Source organism: Trachemys scripta, chromosome 11 (genome assembly GCF_013100865.1).
Source record: "Trachemys scripta elegans isolate TJP31775 chromosome 11, CAS_Tse_1.0, whole genome shotgun sequence".
Taxonomy (NCBI): domain Eukaryota; kingdom Metazoa; phylum Chordata; order Testudines; family Emydidae; genus Trachemys; species Trachemys scripta.
The window spans coordinates 3,573,469-3,588,145 of NC_048308.1; the positions used below are offsets into that span (position 1 = coordinate 3,573,469).

At 45.2% G+C, this 14,677-nt stretch overlaps 1 protein-coding gene and 1 long non-coding RNA gene across 2 annotated transcripts in view; one reads left to right on the forward strand and one right to left on the reverse strand.

Annotated features, from left to right (window-relative positions):
- The window catches only part of MAP3K2 (mitogen-activated protein kinase kinase kinase 2), a 100,260-nt gene that overhangs the window by 53,677 nt on the left and 31,906 nt on the right, over positions 1–14,677 (forward strand). Inside the window, exons 6-9 of the mRNA XM_034785287.1 lie at positions 169–282; positions 1,240–1,339; positions 10,064–10,194; positions 11,698–11,777. Of these exons, the coding sequence (XP_034641178.1) occupies positions 169–282; positions 1,240–1,339; positions 10,064–10,194; positions 11,698–11,777 (425 nt within the window). The remainder of the gene's footprint in view (positions 1–168; positions 283–1,239; positions 1,340–10,063; positions 10,195–11,697; positions 11,778–14,677) is intronic.
- The window catches only part of LOC117884688, a 47,766-nt gene that overhangs the window by 13,807 nt on the left and 19,282 nt on the right, over positions 1–14,677 (reverse strand). The window contains exon 2 of the long non-coding RNA XR_004647624.1: positions 11,102–11,248. This is a non-coding gene — a long non-coding RNA (uncharacterized LOC117884688). The remainder of the gene's footprint in view (positions 1–11,101; positions 11,249–14,677) is intronic.

Consider the following 14,677-nt stretch of genomic DNA (forward strand, 5'->3'; position numbering starts at 1 on the left):
CCGTCTCAATGCTGCATTATCATAGTATTTTATGTTAATTGATTTACAAAAAAAAATTGGGGGTGGGGGGGGGGGGAGTCCTTAGTCACATACAGTATCAGGTTTATACCAACACTACTATTTTTGTGTTCCTTATTAAGACTAATTTTTTCCTCTCTTTCCCTGTAGCTGGTGATTCCGTTAACCACACAGGATGATTTGGACAAAGCTGTTGAACTGCTAGATCGTAGTGTTCACATGAAGAGCCTCAAGATATTGCTTGTAATACATGGAAATTTACAGGTACAAATTAGTATATTTATTAATGTCTAGATTAAAGAGTTCAACAGGACACTGCCTACTTAAAAATTACACTTCTGTGTGAAATATTTATCTATTATTGTTACAAGTAACATCTAAGATTACTCCGAGATTAGAGAGAATGTTTTTCTGTTTGTTCAGTTCCTTTACTTTATGCATGTAACATTTCATATTTGGTCAGTTTCACTGTGTTTCCCTGGAGAGTTAAATTATTCGTTACCCTCTTTGTGTGGGTTTTTCATACATCAGCAAAAGATATATTTTTTAAAATAGGAAAATGTGTAAAATCGCCAACATTGGCGTGCAATTTCAGAGGCTAGTGCAGTATTTGAAACTGCTATTTAAACTTTTTAAATTTAATAATTTAAAATTTTCTTTAAATAAAAATAAATGTTCAAATGCATCTGTCACAACAAATGGTAACAGTGGAGAGATATAGTAGATTTGTGTTATGTCCCACAATACCACTTTATGTGGACATTACTAACACAATAAGGCCCTGAAATTAATTTGGTCATTTGAGTTATACCACATTATAAATAATAATAATTATTTTGTATAGTGATTCTTTCAAGCTGAAATCCAAACATCAGATCCCATGAACTAAAAGAGAATGTGTATTTTTCTTGACACAAACTGAAAATTGCAAGTTTGAAAAAAATCCTAATTTTAACTGAAACATAATTTGGTATTTCAGTGTAATTTAAGATGTGGTTGTAGAAATGTTTGAATAAACTACTGAAGTGATATGAACTATATGGACTTTGAAGCAAATTGGCTTCTTTTCCTTAAGCTTATATTCTTAAAAAAAGGATATATTGCATGGAAACATTTCTCGTAACATAAAGAGCTTTTGGAAATCTGTAGTGTTTTTTTCTTTTTTTTCTTCTTTCGGGACTACAGAATTAAACTTATTTGTTTTAAATTTTTAATTTTTAGGTTCCTGTCCTAAGTAACATGGAACCATTGCCATCACTGGAAGATTTGGATAATACAGTGTTTGGAGTGGCAGAGAGGAAAAACAGGCTGTCTGTAATAGGTAAAGCAATTAATATTCCTGTGATTTTAAGAGTATGAGCTTTCACTTTAAATTGTCCGCAGACTCGTACTTGAGAAAGTATCTCTATTAATCCTGATTGATTGGTTGATGCCATATTTCTTTTATTGAGGTTTTATTCATGCTGATGAGTTAGGTGATTATTTTTAGTTGTAAAAATCAAAGAAAAATTAAATAAAGGTAAATATTTTTTTAATTTGTGTAAATGTTTAGTGCAGAAAACACTGACCAAACAAGAATTAATCCACAGTTGAAAGAACCCTGTAATAGAATTAGATTTGGGATATTAGCAAATGGGTTTAATTCTTTGTTCCCTAATGTTCATCTATAGATTTCTTTTTTTATTGTTCATTTGCAGACTCCTCCCTTCTATCCATTAAAGTCAGTGTCAATACTACCTTTGACTTCATTACATGCAGGATTGAGCTTCTGAACAAAGCCATATTTATTGAAATGGCAATGCATTTTCCTGACTGTAAGATTCCATTCTTAAAAATGATGTTTGACGATTTAGATTGTTCATGCTGCTTTTAAAGTACCTCTAAGAGAAGCAGCTGCGTTAGCAGTGGGCTAATTAACCTTTTCTCCTATGCACAGTTTGAAGTGTGAGGTTAACTTGTGAAATTTAATTGTGGATTCCTTGGTTTCACTTCTTCTTTGGCTAAAGAATTAATTGAACAAGTAACATTTGTTTCAGTCAATTTAATTGTACATGTTTTATATAGCACTGTTACAAACAAAAGAAAATAGTGTGGCACTGTAACTCATCTGTGTTAGGGAGATAGTTGGATGCTTAATTAAATGCTTGCTTACTTTATTTTGGGATTGGATATTCAGCCATCTTTTCTTTAAAATTTTAAATATGACCATATTACATACAAATGTTAATGTGATATAAGGACCTATATTTAGGTAACAATTTGTCACACCTGTTTTGATGCAGTTGAAATGTGCTTTTTATTTACAACACCAAGTAGTGCCAACTGCAAGGTTTAAAATAATGAATCAGGCCACAAAAAATCATGTTGTTGTTGTTGTTTGTTTTTTAAATAAATAATACATTTTGGATTATTTTTATTTGCCTTCTGGATTTTAAGTCGTTAGGGTTTGTGTTTTCAAGCTCTTCTCTGCAATGACGATGGTTAAAAACATTGTGTTTTTGTTTTTAGTGAAAGCTGAAATTCTCACATCCTCATAAGACTCCAGGAGCTGGGGTTTTAAATAAAATGTCATGAGATTCTCAATAAAATCACGAGAGTTGGCGTCAGTAAATGCTCCATTCTGATGAAATCTAGATCCAGTTGTCTGGTGTGCTGGGAATTAATGAATTATATGCCTGTGCTGTATAGCGGAAAATGGGGCATTCTAAATGCAAGATTTAGAATGCACCAGATTAGCTTGCACGTTGACAGAGGCAAATTTTTATCCAGAGACAGATCTGTAGATGGACACAATTCCCAGATTACAGGTTTAGAATTATCTTGTCTCTCTTCTAATGAAGTTAAGGGCACCAAAAATTGCGGGAGAAACACAGAATGTTGACTACAGGTCTAGGAGTGTTTGTAAAGGAGAAAGTGATCACAGCTGGCTCTGGGCCCTGGGAAGCCTATGACTGCCCTTAATTTTGGGTTAGTGAGGAATGTGAAGGAGAATTTCATATATATATATTTTTTTAAATTAAGTTTTATCCTTAAAGATAACACTGAAAACATAAACTTGATATATACCAGTCTCTGGGGAGAAAGGAAGATGGCTGAAAGGCACCTTAAGATTCATCCCTTTCACACACTTTCATATAATATGAGTCAATTAATTTGGGGTTTTATCCCAAAGAATCATTTTGCAACCCTCTCCAGAATACAAAGGGCATAGCGATGTGATAGTAGTGGATTCTTTGCAGCCACCTTTAAACCCTCTTCAGTAAACTGAACTGTTGTTCTTCTTCGAGTGCTTGCTCATATCCATTCCATTAGGTTTGTGCGCGCCGCGTGCACGATCGTCGGAAGATTTTCTACCCTAGCAACACCGGCGGGTCGGCTGTGGAGCCCCCTAGAGTGGCGCCTTCATGGCGCTGAATATATACCCCAGCCGACCCGGCGCCCCCTCAGTTCCTTCTTACCGCCCCTGACGGTCGTTGGAACTGTGGAGCGCGGCATAGCTGTTCTCCACTCTCCCTAGCTTCGTTCGTTAGCAGTTATAGTTACAGTTCTAGTGTTAAATAGTTAAATAGTTAAAATAGTTTGTAAAAGTTGTTTAGTTGTTATACTAGTTCAGGGGATTAAGGGGGTCGTCTCCCCCTTTCTCCCCCGGCCGCGGGTCCGGGCTCATGCCCAAAGCTCCCGGCTTCAAGCAGTGCGCCTCCTGCGCTAAACATATGCCCACGAGCGACCCGCACGACTCCTGTCTGAAGTGCCTGGGAGAGTCCCATCAAACAGATAAGTGCAAGATCTGTAAGGCCTTCAGACCAAGGACCAAGAAGGAGCGGGACTTTCGGCTCCGGCAACTTCTGATGGAGGCGGCACTTAGTCCTGACGCTCCATCTACAAGTCAGGCCCCGGCACCTAGCGCCTCGGTGCGCAGTGCCCCGGCGGCACCGGCCACGACGACCACGCGAGTGGCGTCGGACAAGCCTCCCCGGCACCGGACCTTGTCGGCACCGCAAGCACAGCAAGTGCCTAGGCGCCGTTCATTATCCCCAGGGCATAAAAAAGCCCATAAGACGGGGGCCTCCGTACCGAAGACGCCGGCTCCCCCAGTGCCGGGGGTAGAGCCGCGTCCGCCGGTGGAGCACCGGAAACAGGTGCCTCCAGCACCGTCGACTCCGGCGCCGAAGCCGTTGAGTCCGGTGCAGATAGCGTCTCCACCGAGACCGGCGGTTATACAGTGCCTCCCGTCGACTCCAGAGACCTTCGAGGCGGCAAGAGACTTAATAGCTCTCACAGAGCCGGCACCGCCCCAACCACCGGCACCGAAGGCACCGTCGACTCGCCCGGTACAGTCGAGGGGGAAACCTGCCTTGATGCGCCCTCCATCGCAAGGGCTGGAACCTCGGCACCGATCCAGGTCCCGAAGCAGGTCCCCACGCCGCTCGCAGTCCCGGCACCGAATATCGCCTCGGCACCGGTCGTACTCGCGGCCAAGATCTTCTTCGCGGCACCGCTCTACGTCTCGACACCGCTATGATCGTCGGCACCGATCAACGTCGAGACGTAGTTCTCGGCACCGCTACGGTCGACGCTCGACGTCGAGAGGCCGCTCCCGGCACCGGGCATACTCCAGGTCCTCGTCGAGGTCCAGATCTGACTCCCGGCACCGACGAGGTCATCGGCACCGGTCACGGTCCCGGCACCGATCGCCGGCACCGCGTAGAGATAGATCATCTCCGGACCGGCACCGTGCGGCACCGCAGCCCACGGGAATCGTCTCGACGCTCTCGGCACCGCCGTGGCCATCGAGATCGGTGTCCCACTCCTCGGAGGACCTCTCGAGATCGGCATATCCCCCTCAAGGGCAAGCCGAGGAACAGGACTTGGGCCATTGGCGGGAGATGACAGAGGACCATTCTCATGGCCCATCTCACTGGTCGTTCTGGACCCCGTGGGCGTACCATCAGGAGCAAGGGGCTCCAATACCCTCGACCTCTCGCTCGAGTCACTCTGTCAGAAGGGCCCCGGAGTCCACCATCTCTCGGCCTCCACCAGGGGACATGGAGGCTTCCGTGTCCGCACCGCCTGACGCCCTGGACCCAGGCGCAGGTGATGCTCCGGCCCAGGAACAGGGAGACCAGGACCAGCCCTTGGATCCTGTTCCACCGGAGGCATCTTCCTCTTCTTCGCCGGACGAGGCAGTGGCGGGCACATCGTGCACGGGCCCACCTCCAATAGATTTTCGGGCTCACCAGGATCTTCTGCGCAGGATGGCCCGTAATATGGACCTGCAGGCGGAGGAGGTAGTGGAGGTGCACGACCCGATCGTGAATATCCTCGGAGCGGATGCCCCATCGAGGGTAGCGTTACCCCTGATCCGCACGATACAAACTAATGCGGATACGATATGGCAAACTCCTGCCTCTATCCCACCCACAGCGAGAGGGGTGGAAAGGAAATACTTTGTCCCGTCTAAGGACTACGGGTACTTGTATACCCACCCCCAACCGTGTTCACTGGTGGTGGCATCAGTGAACGCACGAGAGCGGCACGGCCAGCAGGCTGCAGCGCCTAAATCAAAAGAGGCTAAGCGGCTCGATTTGTTTGGCCGTAAGGTTTACTCAGCCGGAGGGCTGCAACTTAGAGCGGCGAACCAGCAGGCGCTCCTGAGCCGCTACAACTTTAACTCCTGGAACTCTATGGGGAAGTTTAAGGAGTTGATTCCCCAAGAGTCCAGGGAGGAGTTTGGAGCCATGGTAGAGGAAGGTAAGAAGGTGGCTCGAACCTCCTTGCAGGCCTCCTTGGACATAGCAGACTCGGCTGCGCGGACCCTGGCTTCGGGTATCGCTATGCGGAGGATCTCCTGGCTTCAGGTTTCGGGTTTGCCTCCGGAGCTGCAGCAAACCCTACAGGATCTGCCCTTTGAGGGACATGGATTGTTCTCGGACAAGACGGACTCTCGCCTGCAGAGCCTCAAGGACTCGAGAACAATCATGCGCTCCCTCGGGATGCATGTTGTGGGCCCTCAGCGCAGGCCATTTAGGCCGCAGCCTCAGCGCTTCTACCCCCCCCCCCGCCTCGCCAGAGACAAGACTCGGCCCGGAGGCGAGGGCGAGGTGGTAGGAGAAGGTGGACCGGCCCTCAACCCGGCCAGAACCAAGGGCCACCTAGACCACCTTCAGGACCCAGGCAGAACTTTTGAAGGTGCGGTCGAGGACGGCGCCCCAGTCATCCACCAGGATCCAGCCCCCTACTTTCGGGATCGCCTCTCCCACTTCCACCGTGCCTGGTCCCTTATAACTTCGGACCGTTGGGTCCTCTGCACGGTGGAGAGGGGATACGCTATCCAGTTTTCTTCTATCCCCCCCTCCCACCCTCCTTCCCCGTCCCTCTTCAGGGACCCTTCTCACGAGCAACTTCTTATACAGGAGGTTTCTACGCTCCTGGCCTTGGGGGCCATAGAGGAGGTTCCGATAGAGTTAAGGGGCAGGGGATTTTATTCCCGTTACTTCCTGATCCCCAAGTCCAAAGGAGGTCTGCGGCCCATCTTGGACTTGCGCGGACTCAACAAATTCGTAGTAAAGTTGAAGTTCCGCATGGTCTCTTTGGGGGCCATTATCCCTTCCCTCGATCCTGGAGACTGGTTCGCCGCCCTCGACATGAAAGACGCATACTTTCACATCACAATTTACCCACCTCACAGACGCTTCCTGCGATTCGTGGTAAACACGGTGCACTACCAGTTTGCAGTCCTTCCCTTCGGCCTATCCTCGGCCCCAAGAGTGTTCACGAAATGTATGGCTGTCGTGGCAGCGTACCTTCGTCGACAAGGGATACAGGTGTTCCCGTACCTAGACGACTGGCTGGTACGCGGTCGCACCAAGGAGCAAGTTCAAGCTCACGTCCACACAATAGTGCACACATTCAACGAGTTGGGCATCCTACTCAACAAGGACAAATCCACTCTAGAACCTACCCAGAGAATAGAATTCATTGGAGCAGTTCTCGACTCCAAACGTGCACAAGCCATCCTGCCAGACAACCGCTTTGGCACCATCACGAACCTCATTCAAGGGCTACAGGCCTTCTCAACTACCACGGTGAGGTCGTGCCTTACCCTGCTGGGTCACATGGCTTCCTGCACGTACGTAACCAGGCATGCCAGACTTCGGCTTCGCCCACTCCAGACCTGGGTGTCATCAATATACCGTCCACATCGGGACAGCCTGAACATGGTGGTCACGGTCCCGAACTCGGTCCTGGCCTCCCTCACCTGGTGGCTAGATCACAATGTGGTCTGCGAGGGGATGCCATTTCACGCCCCACAACCCTCTCTGCACCTGGTCACAGACGCTTCATCTCTGGGTTGGGGCGCCCATCTCAACGAACACCATACCCAGGGCCTGTGGACTGCACCCCAGCTAGCCCTGCATATCAATGTTCGGGAATTGATGGCGGTGCGCCTGGCGTGCCAGGCATTCCTCAATCTCCTACGTGGCCGCTGTGTGTTGGTTCTCATCGACAACACCACGGCCATGTTTTACATCAACAAGCAAGGAGGAGCACGTTCGTCAATTCTATGCCAAGAGGCCATTCGCCTGTGGGACTTCTGCATCGCCCACTCAATCCATCTCACGGCATCGTTCCTCCCTGGAGTCCAGAACACTCTAGCGGACCGACTCAGCAGGTCCTTCCAGACGCACGAGTGGTCTATCCGTCCGGACATCATACATTCCGTCTTCCAGAAGTGGGGGTTTCCCCAGATAGACCTGTTTGCATCCCGAGACAACAGGAAGTGCCACATGTTCTGCTCCCTACAAGGTCGAGCTCCGGGCTCCCTCTCGGATGCATTTCTCCTTCCCTGGAAAGACCACCTGTTTTATGCCTTTCCTCCGTTTCCTCTGGTCCACAAGGTACTGCTCAAATTGCGCAGAGACCAGGCACAGGTAATTCTGATTGCTCCAGCGTGGCCGAGACAACATTGGTACACCACACTGTTGGAGCTCTCGGTTCAGACACCGATCCCGCTTCCATTATGTCCGGATCTCATATCTCAGGACCACGGTCGGCTGCGTCACCCCGACCTGCAATCACTCCACCTCACGGCGTGGCTGCTCCATGGTTCACCCAGGCAGAGCGGCAATGCTCGCACTCTGTCCAACAGATCCTGCTGAGCAGTAGGAAGCCCTCAACACGGACCACGTACCTGGCCAAGTGGAAACGGTTCTCCTGTTGGTGCGAACAACGAGCCACGTCCCCGTTGCAGGCACCCATTCCTTTCATATTGGAATATCTCCTCTCCCTAAAACAACAAGGGTTGGCGATATCTTCAATTAGAGTTCACCTGGCCGCTATATCGGCCTTTCACCCAGGGGAACTCGCGTCCTCGGTATTCTCTAACCCGATGGTTGTTAGATTCCTCAAGGGCTTAGACCGGACGTACCCACAACAGCGTCATCCCGTCCCGACGTGGGATCTCAATCTGGTTCTCTCCAAACTCACAGGTCCCCCGTTCGAGCCACTGGCCACCTGTTCACTTCTGTACCTATCCTGGAAGACAGCCTTCCTCGTAGCCATCACCTCAGCAAGGCGCGTTTCTGAACTCAGGGCGCTTACATCTGAGCCCCCTTACACAGTTTTTCATAAGGATAAAGTGCAGCTTCGTCCACATCCTGCCTTTCTCCCTAAGGTGGTTTCTACATTTCATATCAACCAGGACATATTTCTCCCGGTCTTTTATCCCAAACCACATGCCACTCGCCAGGATCAACGTTTGCATTCCCTGGACGTACGCAGGGCCCTGGCCTTCTATGTTGACCGCACAAAGCACTTTAGAAAGACGACGCAACTCTTCGTTGCAGTGGCTGACCGAATGAAAGGCTCACCGGTCTCCTCGCAACGCTTATCCTCCTGGATTACGTCTTGCATCCGGACTTGCTATGACCTGGCAGGTGTCTCAGCACCGCACCTCACCGCCCACTCCACGAGGGCCCAAGCCTCCTCGACTGCTTTCCTGGCGCAAGTTCCGATCCAGGACATTTGTAGAGCGGCAGTTTGGTCATCAGTCCACACGTTTACAGCCCACTATGCACTAGTGCAACAGTCCAGGGACGATGCTGCTTTCGGATCAGCGGTTTTGCACACAGCAATGTCTCACTCCGACCCCACCACCTAAGTTGGGCTTGGGAGTCACCTAATGGAATGGATATGAGCAAGCACTCGAAGAAGAAAAGACGGTTACTCACCGTTGTAACTGTTGTTCTTCGAGATGTGTTGCTCATATCCATTCCAAACCCGCCCCCCGTCCCCACTGTCGGAGTAGCCGGCAAGAAGGAACTGAGGGGGCGCCGGGTCGGCTGGGGTATATATTCAGCGCCATGAAGGCGCCACTCTAGGGGGCTCCACAGCCGACCCGCCGGTGTTGCTAGGGTAGAAAATCTTCCGACGATCGTGCACGCGGCGCGCACACACCTAATGGAATGGATATGAGCAACACATCTCGAAGAACAACAGTTACAACGGTGAGTAACCGTCTTTTCTTGTTCTCTGCTATAGAAACAATGGAAATTTTTTCAGTTCTTCAGTATATAGATTGACTCGTAAGCAATCCTAACTCATGATGTTTAATAGTTCTTAATTTGTTGTTTTAGCCCTGATCCTGGAAACTGCTCGGCACGAGCAGAGTCCACATCCATTGACTCGGATTGTGGCTTTATTTTGTCACTTTTAAAGTAATACATTTTAAAGTAATACATTAGATCCATTAAATTTTAGGAGAGGACATTAAAGTTTTAGTTGATGGTGCCCAGTTGGGGTTGGTTTGTTTTTTAATCCCTTGCCATTGGGAGTTCAGTACCTTGCAGTATCAGGCTCCACGAGAGCAACAGTGAGCTTTTAAAAATTGTGAAATAAATCATGGTAGATGTAGAAGCAAACTTCGTGCTTTACAAAAAGAAAGAAAATACCATAGTAAGCTTGTTTTGCAGGAGAGGATTGTTTTTAATCTCCAGTCCAAGCAAAGTGTTCTCCAATAAACTGCCTTTTTTTTTTTTTTTTAAAGGTTCTAATACACGTGATAGAAGTTCACCTCCCCCGGGATACATTCCAGATGAGCTGCACCAGGTGGTACGAAATGGATCATTCACTAGTATCAATAGTGAAGGCGAGTTCATTCCAGAAAGCATGGATCAAGTAAATACAGATTTTTTTTCATTTCCACTTGATTAAATGTCACTGTGGGCTTGGTGACTGACTGACCCACCAAGTACCACCTATCAGCTTTTCAGTTAATGTTTGTATAATGGTTTAAGAAAGTGAAGTACTATAAACCTAATAAGCATTACCACCTTCTTCTGGCAGGTGCACAGGGGCATGTCATTCTGTCCCTCTGATCTGTCTGTCAGCTTCATTCTGGTAGAATAGTTGAGTATTAGAATCTACAAGAAATCCTGCTCTCTCTGAATATCGGTATCCTGTCTGGATACTGATGGAAAAGGTGGGAGGAGTCTGAATAGCTCAGAGGATTGAAAATGGGATATGTAGTGCCTTTCACATCGGGGCCATTATTTATCCTTATTACAGTGGTGCCCCATTTGGGATCAGGACCTCCTACAGGTAGACTCTATCCTCACAAGTAGTAAAGAGTCAGTACTTACCATGAAGAATTTACAGTGAGATGAGGTGAGAGAGGGTGGAAGAGAAAACAGGCATGGTGTGAAAGTAACTTGTCAGTTGCACAGCAAGTCAGTGTCTGAGCTGGGAGTAGAACTTGTATCTCCTGACCCTCAGTGCAGGGCCCTGTCCACTGAACAACACTGCCTACCAATCCTCTGATCAGATCCAGCCCATTTCTGTACATAATAAAAATCATTACTATTGGCCTGCATAAAGTCACTTGATGCCTCTGACATTTCAAGTACACAGATGCTCACAGGGAATTAGAGACCAAGGATTGCATGTATGGACACTCAAAATGTAAAATATTTATAGCATGTGCAATTGTAACAACCACCTGCATGAGTCATCAGTAGTATTTAAACGTAGGACCTTCAGCTCTATAGCATATGCCTCTACTACTTAAACTATAGGAATAACTCACTTAGCTGGTAGAAGTAGTAGACTGATATCCTCTCTGGACCAGCCACTCAAAAGGGCATGTAACCTGGATTGCCGCAGCAAAAGACACACCTCTGACCCCATAATCATCTCCTTTTCAAATTTCAGGTTCCTTCTCCTGGAGCCGTTTCTTTAAAAAAAAAAAAAGGATTTTTTTGAAACATTGCCACAGCTAACTATCCTTTAGTAGCCTAATTTTTTTGCTCATGTTTTCCAAAAAATTTCAGCCTGAGATAGCGACCAAGCAATTTTGTTATCTAATATAGGTGTTGCAAACATTCCCTCTCTTTGTGTGTACTACATACATTTCTTTTAACATAATTGCTATAACTTACTATTTCCTAAACACTGTAAATTAAATACATAAATACAAATAATGTGTTTGTATTGGGTGGGAGAAGAGCACCAGAGTGCTTTTCAACAAGCAGGACTCCATACAATAGGACTTCAGCCACCTCCGTTATAACCGCTGATTTTTATGATCAGTATGTTGGGGTTTTGAGCTATAAAATGTGATGTAAAGAACCATCAACCCTAAAAAAAGATTTTCAGTCCCTCTCTCTTGTGGTAACTTACTAGATGCTGGATCCATTGTCCTTGAGCAGTCCTGAAAACTCTGGCTCAGGAAGCTGTCCCTCACTTGACAGCCCTTTAGATGGGTAAGAACTACTTCTATTCAGCACTTCTTTCTGCTAGATTGCTTGGAAGTACCTACCCCAGAGCACAGTAACTCAACCTTCAGAAACAATTTCTAGGTGTACTTTTTACACACACACTCACACTTGCACACGCACACACTCGCTCTCTCTTACTTATTGGGATTTAACTGCTTACTGATGCACAGAAGAGAAGAGTGCCATATCAGCCTGTTGTTTTTGAAGATGCATGAAATTTAAAACATCAGTTTCTGGACTTGCGGCTTTTTGTTGCACACAGAGATTTATTGTAAATCTGGCCATGGTTGTCTTGTTTGTAAATTGTGTGTATTCCACAGCCATGAACAGCTCCCTTAAACATGCACTTTAGATACTGGTATAATCTGCAAGAAACTTCCATTCTACTAATGGGTTACCCAGCACTGTGCTTAATATTACTGCACAGATGATAAATCAGTGCAAACAGGCAAACGTAAACGGGAAGGTGAGTGATAGTTGTATATAGTCATTGCAGATAAAGATCCATTCAACACATAGGATTATATTGTTCGCACATATTTTACTGAACATTTCAGTTCCACCTGCGTGCCCAAATATTATAAATAAAACAAAATGTGAAGATTTCCCAGATGAACTGACGGACGTTATTTGCTGATTTTTTTATTTATTTGTTTATTTTTAAGTTGAATATTTTCTGTTCTGAAAGAAATCATTGTACAGGCGAAACAAGCAGATACAGTCAACTGTTATCTTGGTTTGGTTTTAAATTTACTTAGGTTTTGTCATTTTGTGCCACTCTTATCTAATATTTAAATACTTAATTAAAATTATTAGTACACATTTATGAACCACAGATCCACCAACCTGAAATGGATGGTTGTTCCCATGTTGAACCAGTCAGACTGGCAGAACAGCCAGTCATAGTTGAGGTAAATTCCTTGTGCCTCCTTTCCTTATTTGATAAGGACATCATTGTGGAAGGACTTATCTTCCACGTATGCTGCCAAGTCCATCTCTTCTGGCATTTAAAGTGATTGGGGATCCATATGTGGAGGAGCTGGAAACTGAAGGATGATCTGAGAGGGTCTCACCATATGGTTGGGGAGAGGGCGTTTATTTTCTTTTGTGGGAAAGTAAAAATTAATCTATTTGAAATTGGAAGTTTGAATCAAAACTTTGTAATGATACATTAAAAAAATCCTAAAATATTTTTAAATTTTGGGTGATGATTTAAGGTGTGAGTAGACATCAGATAACTCAAATAAAATTCTTCAACCCAGCACATGGTGCAAAATTTCTGCATTGTCATCAGAAATTAAACATGTCCATGTTTTCCCTTTGTGTTGTCTTGTAATTTTAATTTGATTTGCTGTAGTGTTTTGTGATCATGCCAGTAATTAACTGTTGATGATTGAAGAGCTCACGGAGTTATAAATATCCATTCAGAAGTCTTGCTTTCTTCCTGTTCCGCTCTGACAGGAGCCAAAAGTGGCAAAAGACTAACCTCCCATGTCCAAAGCACCGCAGGAATTTCTTCCTCTAATCTGTTCTTACTGTCAAAACATCAACTGCACTCCTTTCCTGTACTAGCTATGCAGGGCTAGAAAAGGATAAAAAATGTGGGGAAAGACATCTGTTCCCATCTTGTTTTGTGCTTATGGAACATAGGACAGAGAATGGCAATAACAGGGTCTTCTGGTCTATCTCAGCTTCTCAAATGTTTATACCAGTAGGGAAAAACCTCTGTGTCCAGGAACACATGCTAATTAGACTCAGAACTAGACTGGAGTCCCATGAGTCAAAATATTGGCACAGCAACAAGCATATCAGTCACTCTGAAATCTAGCTTGATATCAGAACCATATTCAGTACACCAGTCTTGGAGTTGAAGGTCAGATACATCTTAGACGGCAAACTTTTTTTAAGTTTCAGAGGGGTAGCCGTGTTAGTCTGTATCAGCAAAAACAATGCATCCAATGAAGTGGGTTATAGCCCACGTATGCCCAAATAAATGTGTTAGTCTCTAAGGTGCCACAAGGACTCCTCATTGTTTAAACTTTAAGTAGTTGGATTCTACAAACTGTATAGTAGTTACAGCCTTCAGAGTTAAGGCATGTATCTCTTCATGTCCATTTTTTTGGGGAAAGACATGAAATTGTAAGCTAATTGTCCTCATCAAAGCATCACAAAAGGGTCTTTGAAAACTTTTGAGATTTGAACTTTCCAGAAGCTTGCAAGTACTTAGAGGCAAAAGATGGCTTACTGGAGGAATTCATTTAGTTATGCTTATCCAATTAGAGAAGGAGAGAGAAATTACTAGTCTTTCCAGTGGAAGGAAAAATTAGTTGTTCTATGGCTATTTATACCATGTTTAAGAATTTGTTTCAAGAAGCTTCACAGACTTCTCAGGAAAACTTGAATCCTAGATCTCCATTCCTCAAAAACATACCCTCATAGCATTTGTTTTCTAATAAGAGTGTACTCAATTTCCTTAGAAGAAAATAGCTTTCTACTGCTGAATACTCTGCACTTCTATAGCAACTTTTCATCTGAGAATCAGTGCTTCGCAAATATTAATTAATTCAGTCTCATAAATACCCCTTTGAGTTAAGTAATTGTTATCTCCATTTTACAGATAAGAAAACCTATGTATGGTACAGAGAGATTGCATCAGTGCTTGAAATATCCACTTTGTAGCTGGTGTGTAAAAGGTTATGCACTTGATTTTAGGTATTTAGGGTTTTTACTAGGGCTGTCAGGTGATTTAAAAATTAATCGTGATTAATCGCACGATTAAAAAAATTAATCATTTTCAAATATATTGATTTCCATTACAACATAGAATAAAAAGTATACAGTGCTCACTTTATAGTTATTTTTTATTACAAATATTCACACTGTAA